This window comes from Castanea sativa, chromosome 12, assembly GCF_040712315.1.
Source record: "Castanea sativa cultivar Marrone di Chiusa Pesio chromosome 12, ASM4071231v1".
NCBI classification, from domain to species: domain Eukaryota; kingdom Viridiplantae; phylum Streptophyta; class Magnoliopsida; order Fagales; family Fagaceae; genus Castanea; species Castanea sativa.
The window spans coordinates 9352801-9369501 of record NC_134024.1 but is presented as its reverse complement, the minus strand read 5'-3'; the positions used below and the strand labels follow the sequence as shown (position 1 = coordinate 9369501).

The window sequence follows — 16701 nt, the reverse complement described above, 5'->3', positions numbered from 1 at the left end:
TAATCGAATATTCATAACTTGACACGACACGAACTCGACCCGCGAACATGAATTACCACCCCTAATTTTAGGAGACTGCTTTTGCTAGCAGGTGTATCAGGGTCCTACAGCCCCGAGATAGTCGTTTTCCTTTTTGCAAGTGTCAACAAACGTGGCCTCCCCAAAGTCCAGGGAAACAGAGAGAAATACGATTCTCTCGCTCTCTTCCTGGTATGCGTTTTTCCTGTGTTTTTTTAATATTCTCCTTACTCTTCCCCCTTCTCCAAGGAACCAGGAAATACAAATAGAAAACAAAATAAAAACATTTTCTTGTTTTTGTTTTTTTTTCAGATTTATCTGAGTGACAAAATTGTAGAAAGTTGGTTAGGAAAGAATAGGATGGTGGAGACTGAGACTGAGACAGAGAAAAGTCAGAACCCGTGGATGGACGGTCAGGATTCGGCGGTGGAGAGCAGAGTTGAAGAGGTGGGATTGGGTTCAACTGCAACGCAGAGTTCTACTTTGGGGTTCGGAGAGCGAGCTGTCTCCGCCGCAGGCGCCGCTTTTCTCTCTGCTATTATCGTCAACCCTCTCGATGTAGTCAAGGTATGCACATGCCCATGTTTTTTTTTTTTTTTAGTTTTTGGTTTGGTGTGTGGAACAATGGGGGAAAAGAAATGACAAAAAAAAAAAAAAATTGGATTTTGATTGTGTAAATGAAAAGCTTTGTGCTGTTTTTTGATTTTTTATTATGTATTTGATGTAATGACAATCTGGGTCAGTGAAAAGTTTCGGTCTTGTTGTTGTTCTGAATGGCAAATTTAAGATTTTTGTGTCTAAAACAATGTTGTTTTTTTCTGTGTCTTGTCTATCAGACGAGGTTGCAAGCACAGGCTGCAGGGGTTGCTTACTCACATCCACTGAGTAATATTATGAATCGAATGGCATATTTTGGACCCAAAACGGTAAGTATACGCTAGTTCTGTCCCTTAATCATATTGCCAAATGTAAAATTTATTGTAGTAGTATATCTTTTGACTTTTTTGTTTGATGTTCTAGTGTTAACATTAGTAGCTAGGATTTCTTAGGTTCCTTAAACGATGATTCTAGTTTCTAGGTGGTTGGAGTGGGAAATTATTCGGATATGGAAGTAATGCTCTCTCCTGGTGCCTTGTAGTTTAATTAGTTGGCATCTCAGGCTCAAATACCCCCTCAGGCCCTCACCATGAATTTAATTTGTGGGATCCACTGTCACGTTAGAGGAAGGAGCATTGCTCTCGGAGAACTGAATAATTACTCTTTATATGACGTGTTCTGAGATGGCTGTTCAGTGCCTGAAATGTTTTGGTTATAGTAAGATCATTGCCTTAATTCACCTAGGCACTTTGATACTTTTAGGATTTTAGGAATTATTGAATAATTACTTGGTTGGCATTCCCTATGAAAATGAATGTTCCCTTGTAATTTCAAATACCATATAACAATTAATGGATCTTTCATTTATTTTGTTGGATCCTTTTGTAGGATTTTATGAAGTTACTCTAACTTTTTGTCCCTGGATAAGTAGACGAGTTTTGCAAAATGGAAATACAAGAAAAGGAAGGGGGGGGGGGGTGGTGTTGGTGGATGCAAATTCCCCTTATGCTGTTTCCAATTCTTGAAGTGATAGGTTAATAATCTGTAATGAGTCCATAATAGTGATGCCTTCAAATTTTATGGGAAACAAAATGTGATTATCCTATTTACTATGATGTTGAAATAAACCTTAATGGAGCAAAGGAGACATAAACCTAGTTTATTGCTTTCTGTGCGTAAAGTATTACCAATGAGAAAGTTTTATATGTGCTTCTTTGTTATATTTTTCTTATGGTGTTCTGGGGTTCTTGGAGTGTGGGGGCGTGAAGGGAAAGAATTACCTGGATGTTAAAAGGCCTTCCTTTTACTTGGTTTTATGTCTTTTTAAAAAAATATATACATTAGCTTTCTTACAGAAAATTTATGTGCTGACTATTTTTGGAATTTCTTTTTCATCTAAGTGTATCCTCATCCGATAATTAATCAATCAACTTTGCCTTGCTATGTGTTTGTGCAGATGTTTGCAGATCTAAGATGTTCCCCATCATGCGCACGTGCTGGAATTCATGGTACTGTAGCTTTATGTCCTCCAGATTGTTTTCAATACAAAGGAACACTGGATGTCTTCTACAAAATTGTAAGACAGGTTAGTCGATTTGTCCTATTGAGTATGGAGTTAACAATGTATATTGTTAGGCAGAAATGATCCTTATGCTGCATGCTAAAGTGCATTAAGGTTTGTATTTCTCCTAAATGCTTGATGGGGATATGTTTTACTTGTATATGTATATCCTGTACTAGGGCAACTGCTAGATTTATATTGACAGAAATGTTGAGAAGTTAAAACTTGCAGGATCTTAATATTGTTCTGAAGTGATGTAAAACAAATTTAATTTATGTTTCAGAATGTAATAGGTTTTATCTGCTGTTTTAAGTATTATTTTTGTGTTCACCACACGCTACAAATACGATGGATTAATGGGAGAGTATTTTTTACAGGAAGGATTTGCCAGGCTATGGAGAGGCACAAATGCAGGTCTAGCACTTGCTGTACCAACAGTAAGTTCCTCATTTTATGCATAGCTTTTTTTGTTTTTGGGGGGGTGGGTGGGTAAGGGATTGCATTTTCAGAATTGTTGTGTGTACAAAACTTCTGATATCATTTTTACTTTCTTCCTTGACATCCAGGTGGGAATCTACCTACCTTGCTATGACATTTTCCGAAATTGGTTCGAGGAACTTGCTTCCCAGAATGTTCCAACTTTGACTCCATATGCCCCTTTAGTTGCAGGCGCGTTGGCACGCTCCTTAGCTTGTGCAACTTGTTATCCTATTGAACTTGCTAGAACTCGCATGCAGGTAATTTTGAACTTTGGTATTTTCATTCTATAGTCTCATCTGTGAAGTTTGGACATTACAAAAGTTCATAGGGATGATGTTTTTCTTGATTTGTAATTATCAAAAGCTGAAGGACCGTGTGGATATTTCTTAGACATGGACATAGCTTGGTCATAAAAGATTGCTGTCAAACATCCCAGTATACAGCAAGATGTGTGCCTCATATTTCTATCTTTATGCATGCAGTGGACATGGTGACATGTTGATAAATCATGTTATAGGGGTACAATAAATTATGTATGTAATTAATAATAAAACCATTGGGGTAACTTTTGTGAATCCATTAGAGTTATGGATTACAATTCTGTGTATAGACCATGTCAGAGCTGCCTTTTCTGTTTAATCCATTTCTTGTGTCTATTGCAGTACATTCTATATGTCCTGTGTGTTTATGTAATAAACAATTTAGGGCCACGTGTGTTTCTCATAAGTCATATCTACGTAGTTGATAGTCTCTGGTTTCATATTATGTGTTCCGCATTTGTTAGAATTCTTTGCAAACATGATAAATTCCATTTGTTTGTGGAAGACGCTCTTCAGAATATTTTATATCAGTCTGGCTCCCAGCTTGCTTTCATGGTGGCTTCTTATATTTTCACTTTCTTGTCTTTATAATAGGCATTTAAGGTGACCCAAACTGGTATGAAGCCTCCTGGAGTCTGGAAGACTCTTCTTGGGGTCATCTCTCACGTCAATGGCACTGGTGTTCAAAACAATTGTAAGTATACTTCTCTTATGATTATGGCACAGGGCTTGGCATGATCGCAAAGCTTCTGGTCACATGATATACTTATTTTTACTGCTTTTTTCTCCAGTATTCCAACTCTATTTTGTGGCCGAAGGACTTTTTGTTGAAGTAGATTTTGGAAAAGCTAATTTCGATTAGGATCTGCTAGGCGTTGGCTTCAATTTAAGGCTATGGTTGGAAAATGAACTAGTTGCTATCACCAAACTATTAGATTCTTTTGGATGCTTTAAGAAACTGGCAGTTTCCATAAATAATGTTCTTTCATTATAGCAGTTCTCAGGAAAAAATAAATCACCCGCAAAAAGAGGAAGAGTAAAGAAAGGATTGTACTTATTATGCACCTTTGTTTTCATTTTGGCAGTATTGTACATGATGATTTGCTGTTTTAGCGTTTTACCCGTAAGGATGTTGTAATTCATTTTCAGTTGTAATTGACATACTCTTGTCTTTTACAGTTCAAGGCTATCGTGTTCTTTGGACTGGCATGGGAGCACAGCTTGCTCGTGATGTTCCGTTCTCTGCAATCTGTTGGTCAACTCTTGAACCGGTAAGATCTTATTCTTCAAACTGTTTTAATGCATATTTCTGCTCTGTGTATATGTTTTGATGATTAGCTCTGTTCTCTATCTGTATAGATTAGGAGAAAACTCCTTGGTCTAGTGGGAGATGAAGCCAATGCAGTCAGTGTCCTTGGGGCAAATTTTTCTGCCGGTTTTGTTGCAGGAAGTCTTGCAGCTGCTGCCACATGTCCTCTAGATGTTGCAAAAACTCGAAGGCAGATAGAGGTATTTTCCCCCTTTTTCTTTTTAAAATGAAACTTATGCTTTGTTTGATTATGGAGGATTTAGACTTACATTAATTCCTGCTTTAATATTATCTTGAAGTCTTAGAGGTTCATTTGGTGTGCTTCTTCTTTTGATAGATACTTTATTCTTAGATGACTGAGAAATTGTGAATTTTTCATAGAGCAAAATAAATGAGAAAAATTTCAGAACTCGGTTGAGGATGGAAATGGTGGATCGTATACATGATTTGTTGAATCATAGCATAAAGTTTTGAATTGCCAATGCTGTCATGGCACAATTTTGGGATGGGATGGGGTCTTGTGTTCAATTCATGCACTGTTAATATATTTTAGTAAGGATTTTGGAATAGAGTTTTCATACAAGATACGGATAGTAAGATTAACATTATACCATATTCACTCAGATATCTTATGAGTAACTCTGCATTTTCCATTCTTTTATGAATTATTCAGACGGATCCAGTCAGGCAATTGAGCATGACAACAAGGAAAACACTTCTGGAGATTTGGAGGTATATCTCTACTTTATTTAATTATGCACTAATTTTTTTAATATATATATATATATATATGTTGGCATGTTTTCCTACTATCTGTTAGCTTTAGCTCTTGAGATTTTTGTATTTTTTCAAGTCCAGAGTGTTCATCATCATGATCGCGATGTTCATTTTTTCAATAAAAGTTTTATTACCTATAAAAAAAAGTGTGTGGGTGAGACTGGATGAGACAGTAAGTTAAAAAAGGTTCACCCATTGATAAACTTCAACAATTTGTAATGTTGAAAAATGCTTCTAGGTTTTCTGTAGTTTAAGTGTAATGCTAAAGTAAATCCATAGTGTAATGGGCACAACCAATTTTATGATCATTACTGTTTTAGCGTTCTGGGCATGAAGGTGTGAATTAGTTTTCTTCAGTGTTCTAGTACTGCATCAAAAAGAAAAAAAGATAAGCAAATAGAACATGAGATAGAAATTAGACAAGCATGTTGTCCATTGATCTTGTTTCTCTTGATACTGCAGCCTTAAAAAAAATTTCTTTTGTGATTGAATGAACTACTTTTAACAAAAGACACTATTCTCTAACCACTACTATATCTGGCTTTAGGATATATTTTTTGTTGATAATGGTAATTGTAACTCTTGAACTTTAAATTTGCTTGGAACAGGGATGGAGGGATGAAGGGTCTATTTACTGGAGTCAGTCCTCGTGTTGGTCGTGCAGGCCCTTCAGTTGGGATTGTGGTTTCATTTTATGAAGTTGTAAAATATGTTCTACATCAACACTATGCAACTTCGTAATACAGGCGGGAAATGCATTTTTTTATTCAGTTTTGACTTTTTCACTGCTAGCCTTCTTTGTGGAAGTCCACGAAGCAATTTTGGTAACTTGGCGAGACAGTGACTTGACCAGAAAGCATAGAAGTTTTTGTTCTGTGGATATCATAGTATGCAAATAATAATATGCAGTCCTGATTCTTGTCCATGTAGATCCTCTTCTACAGGCCTTGAAAGGCAGAAATGAACTTCTCACCACACTGTTTTGGTTCTTAGTTTATAATTTGTAGCTCGGTTTGAGCTGAAATTTTGTAACATTTGGGTTTTATTCCCCATTCAATGTTTTTTTCTGAGATTATCTCAGTTTGCTAATACCAATCTCCTTCTTACTCGTGGTTGGATTTAAATAAAAATACAATCTGCTTCTGTTGCACTGTTTGGATGTAGACCGATCCACATCCCCATAATTGAAAATCCCATCGTTTATAAATTTCCATGTTGAACGGACTGACGTTGAAGAATCAGCAGATGAGTTGTGGTTAGGAGTTGGCTATAATATTTGTAAATTTTTTAAAATGATTGGGAATTGTTAATCTTGAAGTTTGCTTGATGATTAAGATTCAAGGATTATGAAGTGGACACCATAAATTAAAAATAAAATTATATTGTGTATATATATATATATATATATATATATATATATATATATATATAATTAATAGCAAATACATTCTCTTTCATTTTTTTATTAATACATGTTCAAGATAATAATTTTATTTTTTATCCTCACTAAGGAGGGCCTTATAGCTTAATTGACACCTTACTATATATAAAGTGTTTGAAGATCTAAGGGGAAGGGTTTGTGCTATGGAAACTAGTATTCACTGTACCTTAATATATTATTTCCAAGTATTATCATCATTAACCTCATATAGCAATCTACAGTGTTTGTTTGAATGATCTCCCTAACTTTGCACTTTGAGCACTGGAATCAGCATGGTCCTTTACACAGAAAATCACTTGTGTTCTCTAACATATGGAAGTCAGAACAAATTTCATCTTCTTTGCAAACTACACAAATTTCATCCAAAATCACTTGTGTTTGGATGCAAGATTGGATCTGTTATACTTAAGTCCGCTTATCTATTTTTATTTTTTCAAAACTATTTTCTTGCTTTCCTAAAAACTTTACATATTCTGACTTTGTCAATGACATCCGAAATTTTCTAGATAAATATAATTTTCAATTTATAAAGAAACTACAAAATGCAAAATACAAACAAAAATTAAAAAATAAATAGATAAATAACACCCACAGCACAATGAACAAAGAAATTTTCATTTCAATATATAATTAAGTATACAGGGCACTTTCCAAATGAAAGCTTTTCGTCCCATATCGGCCCCAAGTTTATAAAGACCACCACAAAAACAGGAAAAAAAAATTTCATTCACCTATAACTTAACATTTAACAAGAAGACAGCAACCGAACATTTAACAACGAAAGGTAAATACATTCAGCATTAAACAGCATTGCTATTGTGCCACTAATGATAAAATATAAACTTCTACGGTGATGATGAGGCGTCGAGTGAGTGGAATTAGTGGATGATGTATGTGAGTACCAAAGCCAAAACCATTAGAGCACACGCTATTCCTTGATCTATTGAGGTCCCTGCAAACATATATAGATGATCACATGTTATTATCATCGTCATCATCATTGTAAAACAAAATTAATCCAGAAGATATTGACCAAAGAAGAGTGAGTGAAAGAGATTTTAATGGTAGAGTGAATGGAATCCACTTAAAAAAACTAAAGAGAAATGACATAGACATGGATTCAAAATGTTATAGGACTGTGGCCTGCCCTTTTCTAATGATTATTCAAGAAAGTTGAAGCATGAAAACGAAATGTTTTGGAAATAAATTGGCTGAACAATTAACTTTGCAATGCTTCTAAAAAAACTAACAAGAAATTAAACTCGCAAAATCAACCTTTTCTTTCTTCAAAAAATAGGATGGTAGCTAAAATTTAGGATTAGGATACTGTTATTTTTGGTTCCATGGTGTTTAAATGGACCGTTTCTCGCATAGTTTTTCTCAACCTTTTCTTTCTTTTCAAAATCATTGCTTTTTTGGGTATTATTTTTGTTCATTAAGGCTCATTTTCTATATTTAGGTTGTCTATTCAATGGATTGCAAAATCGTTGTTTTTTTGGGTATTATTTTAGTTCATTAAAGGCTCATTTTCTATATGTAGGTTGTCTATTCAATGGAAAATAGTCATATTCCTTTCCTTAAACTTCTGTTTTTCCCTGGTATAACAGGCGACATTCCATTCTAGTTCTAGATCTGTTGTGTAACAAGAAGAAACTTTACTAATAATAAAAAATGACATATAACATAAAATATGATCTTGAAAAACATATAATATATATATATATATATGATAATTTATTTATTTTATTTCCAAAAAAGGACATATATAATTAGAAATAAAAACATCATGCCATTTTCACAAACAGAATGATTGGATGATCCTTATAAGACCAAGAATTAAAAGCATTGAATGCCATGCCATGTGAAAGATTTCTGAAGAAAAGAGTTAGCCGATTTGGTCTATAAATTTTTTTTTTTTTGAAAAAATGGTCAATAATTATTTTATTCATCCGATATATACATTCATATTTTTATCGTATTTGGACTCCACATCTTTCTAAAAAAGAAAAAAAAGAAAAAAAAGAAAAAGAAAAAGAAAAGTATTTGGGCTCCACATTTGTGTAAGACATATGTTGTGAAATGAATGATGCATGTGATAACTTCTATTTGGTAGTCATGAAAAAGTTTAGGAAAGTATCCATAATATTTTCAACTCTTTCCTAGAAATGAAACTGAAGATAAGAGAGGAAAAGAAAGGAAAACACACCATCACTTGTGGGTGCAGGAGCAGGAGAGGGAGATTGTGCCTGAGCCACATGCAAAATGAGGGCGAAAATGACAGCAACAATGGCAACCATTCCGAATGAAGCCCCTGCAACAGCCATTTCTCTCTCTCTCTCTTACTGTATATTCTTTACAAATAATTTTTCCCTTGAGAGAGAGAGAAATCAAGAGAGAAAGCTCTTACCAAATACAAAGAGATGGATCAATCACTATAGGAACTAGAAAGCAAAGGGTGGTGGTGAATGAGGTTGGGAGAGAGGAAGCGTTTTTATAGTATTGGCTTTGACAAGAGAGAGAGAGAGAGAGAGGGAGAGGCTGTTTTGTATTTTAGTTTTATGCATGAAAATAGTGTTTGAGGCAAACCGCATGTTCAGGGGATCCATACACCCATGTTACCTTTATTTGTTCTGTTTTTTGTATCCAATTGTTTTGTGCTTTTGCTGTGTTGTATTTTAACTTTTTTTATGCTTTTGCTTTGTTGTTTTTGTTCAAATTTTAAGGTAGTTACAAGCTGTGTTAGGTGGAAGGACAAACTGTAATCTGTTTTATATGGTTTTTTTTGTTGCCAGCATGGATGCTTCTAAGCCTTCCATTTTTGTTGATTCTTCTTCTTAAAGAAGATTCTCTGGTGACTTAAACACCCTTAGACAACTATTCATTAAAAAAAACACCCTAAGACAACTCACCAAAATTTATGAGGAACCTGTCACCAGAACATAAAAGTATAAAGTTTTTAGCTGGAAATTGCATACAGGGAGTGCCTAGAAACTACAAATTTTAGTAACTAAACTTTACCAATTAATTCCTATATAAAAAAAAAGCTTTACAAATTAATCTGTTAACTTTTTTTTACGGAGGTGTTATTGTGTTAACCTTTGAACACAAAAAAAAAAAAAAAACTAAATATTATTTATTATGTTGTTGATGTAGCATCAATTACATTCATTACTACATGACCTTGTAAATCTTTTTTTATTATTTTTTTATGATAATTTTGGTACGAGTTTTAGCATTTTCCTTAAAATAACTAAAAGAGTGAAACTCTCCAAATTATCATTGGATATGAAACTTTTTACCAATATATATAAACTTGATCTTAACATAAGGGAGTATTTATTTATTTGAGAGAGCATAAGGGAGTGCTTAAACTCTCTAGATTATCACGTGAAAGTTCATTAATTATCAGGTTTATCTAACAAAGGATGAATGAACTTTTTTGTACATGTATATTTTCCACTAGATAAACTGTTAGTATGATATTACACAAGAGGTGTCTCTGTTCTGTATTTTGAATTTGATACACTAAGACAAGCTGCATGAAGCCATGAACTATTTATTGTGAATGATAAAACCAAACGTTTATATGGCCAAATTTCTTATCATGTACTTCAAGCCATATGTTATAATTAGGTTTTGATGTGTGATGTGGGTTATTCACAAGATCAAGCTTAGCCATTTCTTATCAGTTTTACATTGTAATAGTTTCTTTCACTCATTTGATTACGGCTGGCAATGAACACGGGACTTCTAACTTTGGTGCCTTGATATTTGACCATTAAGCCGCCACAACTCTATTCCAAAATTTATAGGTTGAAGTTTGCAAATTATGCAATGATAAATGAAAATAAACTCCACTAAAAATTAACCTATAGACAACAGAAATTCTCTAGCCGTGGCCCAAAACAGAAGCTACTCCCAGCGAGGTGGAAGCCTCCAGCAGCAGGTGAGTTGAAAGCAAACTTTGATGGTGCAGTGTTTGTTGACACTGGTGAAGCTGGTATTGGGGTTGTAATCCGTAATGAAATTGGAGAAGTCATGGCAGCGTTATCTGAGAAAATTGCTCTCCTGCCATCGGTGGAAATTTTGGAGTTGTTAGCAGCAAGAAGAGCAGCCGTGTTCGCAGTGGAGCTTGGGTTTCAGAACGTCATTTTTGAAGGCGATGCTGAAGGGGTGATAAAAGTTTTGTCTCAGAGGGATGCAGCACAATCATCAGTTGGCCGTTTAGTTAAAGACTTCAGGTCTATAGCAAGTTCCTTAGGAACTTTTTCCCTCTCCCATATTAGGAGGCAGGGCAACAATGTTGCTCATGCCTTAGCACGGAGAGCTCGGTTTTCTTTTCCTTTACTAGTTTGGATGGAGAATGTCCCACCAAACATTTTACATTGTGTTCTTGAAGATTATCCTAGTTAATAATAAGCCCTCGTGGTCTTGATTCTTGGGAAATAAAAAATAAAAAACATTCGATGTGGAATTCAAGTGATAACTCACCAACTCTGATCAAGATAGAAGCATACCATTATATAACCTAAATGATTATATACAAACAAAAGATGCATAACCAGAAGTCCTAGCAGAGAACAAAAAACCAGCAAAACACCCCTCTCTAGGATATATAACCTAAATGCCTATATATACAAACAGAACATGCATAACCAGAAGGCCTAGCCGAGAGCAGAAAACCAGCAAAACACCCTTCTCAAGGATATTTGTCTTGTGGAGGATTTCAAAACTAACATCTTTGCATTGAATTTGTTGCAGGTCATATCAAGAAGAGAGAAAAAGAGGATCCTCCTTGTTCTTGTAGATCTCAAACAACTGTTTAGAGTAGTGAGTTGCCAATTTTCGGCACAGCTCAACTGCATAGGGGTCATACTCTTGCAACTCCTTAACAGATTTCTTAACATCACCTGTTGCGTCTCCGTCAGTCAGAAACTCAGCCAATCTAGAGCCCCTATATGAGGGTACAGATATTTCAGAAATATATAATTTTGGTAACCAGTGGAATCAATTGAGCGGTAGAATATGATTGCATAAATAATTTTGGCAAGAAATGGAAAAAGGGATAGAGACATGTATTGCTTTGTTCTCACTAGAATATTAACTGAGACCAAAGAAGAGGACATGTCATTAAAATACAGAAAAATCAGAAATATGATGCATTCAAAACAACATCCCATCTTTCTTTCCCAATATTACACTCAACAATGACATTTCATCTGATTGTAAGGCCTAGATGCTCTCAAAAATTCAAAGTTTATGACGGCAGCAATGGCACCAGCTGGATTGGTGCCCTGTCAGTGCATAGGGTAAATGCTATTGTTGCCTAGGTTTTCTACATGATACAATTGGAAATCTCATTTGCCTAAAGCCAGAAACTCAATGCCTGGATGCAAATAAAGGAACCATACCTTGCTTCACTTGCATAGTGAAAGAAAAGTTCAAAACCACAGGGTCTCAAAGAGTTCGTACAAAAATACAGAGACTTTTTATATGTTAATAAAAAATAAAAATAAAAATAAAAAGTAAAATGTGATACAAGGGGAATCTCAGTGATTCAGGTTGTTGAAGCTTCAAACTAAAGACAGGTCAGGTTAAATTGATGAAAATTTTATCTTGTGCAGAGATTACATGGTCTGGAATGTGGTAAATTTTTTGCTTGTCCAGAATGTGAAAAATTGAAAACTAGAAGATTCAGAAATTCTCCTTTAAACCAAAAGGTTGCAGTTAAGTCCAAAATGGGAAAGTTTATGGAAAAGTGAAATGTTTTCTGCTTAAGTCAATAAAGTGAGAAATTATACTGTTCATTGCACCAGAAAGATGAACAATTTTGCCCACTAAAGAGCTCTTCAGAAAGTTGTCCTTTGTAACACAGAAAGTTTGGAACCAGAAGATCTGCTAGAGATTCTTCATATGAATCATATCCATAAAATTTAAATAAAGTGAGAATGAAGAAAGTTCATAGAAGAAAATAAGATGACCATAAACCATATCAGCAATTTGCATTTAATTAGAGTATGAAGCCATTATTAAATAGAACTCAGTTTTTTTTTAATGACCTACATCAGATTGCCTTCAGATAAAACAACAAACCCAATTTCAGTAGAACAAAGAGAATGTAAGATAATTCAGTGCATTCTACTAATGAAGATGAATATGAGCGTAATATGTTGGCAATAATTATGCATAAACCAACCAGAAATGCTGGTCACACAATAATTTTCAAAATCTTTTTCACAACTCCTCATGTGGCCAATTTTTACTGGAACAACTTTCAAATGAGCCCACCACTGACATAACTTTTATTGACACAAATCACAACATCCCAACTCAGCAGTTGTGAAATATTTTTTCCCTAGTCTTATTTTACAGGTCCAAAGGTATAATTCCATCTAAAAGTGAGAGCAATTCAATTAATTCATAAATTATATAAAATAATTATGACTATATGCATTCAAAGGCATACCTTTCAGCATCAAACTTGCTAAAACCTCGACCGTTATAGTGGAATGTCTCCTTACTAAGTTTTTCCTCAGAAGTTTGTTGTCGATATAGAGCACATACAGCCTTCATGCACAGTTCAATATCCTTTCCGAATGCCGCAAGCATGTCTGCCTCAAACTCCCATTCTGATTTATGATCTTTGTTCCGCTGAAGTTTGGATAGGATCTCATCAAAGTCCACATTGTCATCCGATACATCTTGTGACTCACTAGAAGCATCATCAGCATGAGAAACATCAGAGCTCTCAACAATAAATCCACCCAAACTTTCACCCTCACTTTCTGACCCAGCTTCTTCTGAATCCTCATCTTCAACATCCTCACTTGTAGGGATTCCTCGATGATATTTAATTTCACTAGCCTGACTTAAATTGTTTCTTCCTGCCCCACCTTTTCCTTCACATTTTCTCAAAGTCACCAGACGCCGCCTTGGAGGAGTTATAGTATCCATCACATTGTCACCCACAGAAATAGCATCAGTCACTGAGCAGTAATTCAAATCAGAACCTACCATCTCAGGAACTTTTTCCTGAAGATGCATCCGCTTGAGTTTAGAGATAGGAACATTATCATCATCACTCTCTGTGTCACTGTTAACAACATTAGAAGCTCGTTTTCTTTTGGGTGTCGCAAAAATTAAAATATTCTCCTCCCGAGCATCCATATCTTCCTCATCATTCTGATCATAATGTGTCTGTTTCACACTATCTTCCTCTAAAACTGGAACCTTTCTGATTTTCTTAGCATGAGAAGTACCCAATTGAATATGTGAAGTATCCACTTCACTGTCACTATCACTGATATCAATGATGCCAAGAGAAGCAGGCCTAGCAACACCAGGTGTGGACGGAGCCAACTTTTTGCTAGGGCTCCTCTCTTCTTCAAAAGACAATTGTTTTCTAACTTGTCTAGCATATTTCACTTCATATTCTAAAGAGACACCTTTTTTTTCTTCCTCAATACAAACATCACGCTTACATGGCAAGTCAGTGAAAGGTGTGCCTACCAAAAAACATAAATAAAAAACAAACATTGTCAAAGACAGCCAATTTCACTCAATTAGGCAATGTCATTACATATGTGATCATTAAAGATTTTTTTCCTCCTGACAGAAGAAAGCTTTGAAACATTATGATCATGCATTAAATTATAAACAATAGTCAAACCCAAACTCCCCACCAAAAAGAAATTCACCCCTCCAGGAAATACCAAATTGCAGCCACATTAAGAGACTGCATTAGATTAGAAACTTTGTTTAATTAGTTGCTTGCAGAGGAGAAGACCATAATAAAATTTGATAATTGCATGCAGAGTAGTCATAAACATGCTGCTAAAGTAGCTCACAGAGGATGTTTAAGGTCCAATCCTTAGGAGTGCATAATTATTAATTATATATTTCAAAATTATAAAAAAAAAGGTAACAATCTGCAGCTAATCTCAATACTTGCATACAACTTAAGCAGACACAATTGATTAAATCATTGGCTTACCTAGTCTAATTATCAACTTCAATACAGTTCAAATCAATTAAATGTCCCAAAGGTGCAAAATTGGTAATGAGATACTTGTGCACTAACATATTTCCTCAAACAGTCGATCATTTTATTTAGTGTTATTATTATCATTATGTCTTTGTGGGGAGGGGAGTAAATGGCAAACGTAATCTATTTGTTAACAAAAAGGTAAAACCTAACCTCCTAAAGCTTGCATTTTTAAGAAAAGAAAACACAAATATTTTATGTCCTGTAATTTAGTACCTGCTGGTTGCAGATCAACGGTTCCTTTACCGGGGGAGTGAAAAAAAGTAGAGCCAGCATCCACCAAACTCTCAACTTTTTCGTTGTTTTGCATATAGTCCAAGCCAGCTCCATCATGCGATCCATCTCTAGGCCTAATCCCTTCAATTCTTGTCCCTTCCATCAATGGCTGTTCCGCGGACCTCACAAATGAATTTGCATCCAACTGTAAAACCTGTGACTCCAACTCCTTAAACCTTTGCTTCCAAACTTTAACCTCACTCTCAGCCTTTTTCTTCTCACATTCCAAAACCTTGTTCTCAATCAAAAGCTGAACGACCTTATCTTCCTCTTCATTCTCCTCTGTCAAATCAACAATCTTTTCCACATCCCTCTCTCTTCCACTACTATCCTTCATTTCACCTTCAACACCATCAACAAGCTCTTTAGATTCATCACTCTTTCTCTTCAACACCTTAAGTTCTTCTTCAATTGCAAGCTTGTCAACCTCCAATGCCCTAAATTTGTCCTCAAGCAATTCATACTCGCTCTTCTTCTTTTGAAGTTCCAATTCCAACTCAACACACCTTGCTTCGGCTTTCTTACTCCTCTCTTCCAATTCACCACATCGACAATCTACCAACTCATTCTTAAAAACAATCTCACATTTGGTGTCATCCTCAGTTTTCACTTTTCCCAAATCCATCTCCATATTTACTCTCAAAATTACCTAAACCAAAAGCACCACTCAATTCTCCATATCTAACAATTGATAAACTTCTTAAAACTATCTCATCATGTCACATTTAAAAATACCTGCATTCGAAAAAGTAATTAAAAAGGTTACAACTTGAAAGACTAAGTAAAAAAAAAAAAAAACTTATCTTGCAATAAATAAATATACCCAACTTGACCCAACAATATAATTCGAGGAGGAAAAATTGAAAACACCCAGCAAGCAAAAATTTCCCTAGTATACTTAAATTTCTTTTCTTTTCTTCTAACCCCCATTTGGGAAAGAAGAGCACCAGTCAATTATTTTCTTTTCCTCTTTCTTTTTCTTTTTCTTAGTTTCCTTAGCAAACAAACATAACCCTTTTAAGAAAAAGGAAAAAAAAAAGAAAAAGAAAGAAGAAGATGACAACCTTGAATATTAACAAACTATACTGAAAGACAAGCGAAACTGTACTTACAATAAAACATGGCAACATTAAAAAATTGAAAAAACAAAAACCAAAGATAAGAGAAGAGGAGGAATTGGAAAGGAAAGTGCAAACACCTCTGAAGGAATAGTATTGGGAGTAGAAAGACTCACGATTCGAAGAGAGAGTCCTCTGCCTTTGTGGGGTTTTGAGTTTGATCCAACTTCCAAACTTTCATGAAGTGTAAGAAAGAAGGAAGAGTATTATTCCAATAGCCAATACATAAAGCAACTGCCATATGGTATGGGCTTGCCCTTTATAGTCACCTTCCACTTCAATTTATTATAAAGTAACGGACGTATGGTTTTAGGGGCTGTTGTTTCAGGTTTTCCTATTTCAGTGGTTAGAAAGAGAATTAAAGAACAACCCCAAACCCCAAAGTTTTTAGGTAATTCCTGTTTATGCGTTAGATTTATGTTGTGTCAATTTATAAGTATTTAATTATATAGGTCTACATTAATCTAACATATTTATTAAATAGGTCAAAATTCATCGTCTTAACACAATTTATTTGTTAAACAGATCAGTTGTGTTGACTTTTTTATCAAATTTTATCAAAATGAAAAAAAAAAAATTTATGAAAGAGCAAACAAATAAATATTTTTAATATAAAATTTAGAACTAACGAATAACTGATTTATATATAATTATTCAAAATTAAAGCATATCTCAATATCACAAATAATCAATCACAATATGTTAAAGAAAATAAATCACAACTAATAAATTTATATACTTAGAATTTAAAAGGTATATT

The 16701-nt window shown here is 34.6% G+C and overlaps 3 protein-coding genes across 4 annotated transcripts; 2 read left to right on the top strand and 1 right to left on the bottom strand.

Annotated features, from left to right (window-relative positions):
• The first annotated feature begins 85 nt into the window (after nt 1–85).
• Nucleotides 86–6151, top strand: LOC142618926 (mitochondrial carrier protein MTM1-like). The gene is made up of 11 exons (XM_075791983.1): nt 86–210; nt 331–585; nt 855–944; nt 2072–2200; nt 2554–2613; nt 2743–2913; nt 3571–3670; nt 4156–4247; nt 4336–4485; nt 4959–5017; nt 5671–6151. Exons 2-11 carry the CDS (start codon nt 379–381, stop codon nt 5801–5803), a joined length of 1191 nt encoding a protein of 396 aa, XP_075648098.1. The 5' UTR covers nt 86–210; nt 331–378; the 3' UTR covers nt 5804–6151.
• A 3938-nt stretch (nt 6152–10089) lies between these two features.
• On the top strand, nt 10090–10916 carry LOC142620145 (uncharacterized). Its single transcript, XM_075793560.1, has 2 exons — nt 10090–10109; nt 10379–10916. Exons 1-2 carry the CDS (start codon nt 10090–10092, stop codon nt 10914–10916), a joined length of 558 nt encoding a protein of 185 aa, XP_075649675.1.
• Nucleotides 10917–10974: 58 nt separating this feature from the next.
• LOC142619345 (uncharacterized) lies at nt 10975–16266 on the bottom strand. Of its 2 annotated transcripts, none has more exons than XM_075792417.1 (4): nt 16058–16266; nt 14764–15558; nt 12970–14008; nt 10975–11457 (listed from the first exon to the last, which is right to left on the bottom strand). In XM_075792417.1, exons 2-4 carry the CDS (start codon nt 15452–15454, stop codon nt 11271–11273), a joined length of 1917 nt encoding a protein of 638 aa, XP_075648532.1. In that variant the 5' UTR covers nt 15455–15558; nt 16058–16266; the 3' UTR covers nt 10975–11270. The 2 variants fall into 2 exon arrangements, with proteins under 2 accessions (XP_075648532.1, XP_075648533.1); XM_075792418.1 differs by having other exon boundaries at nt 16022–16168.
• Nucleotides 16267–16701: the final 435 nt, after the last annotated feature.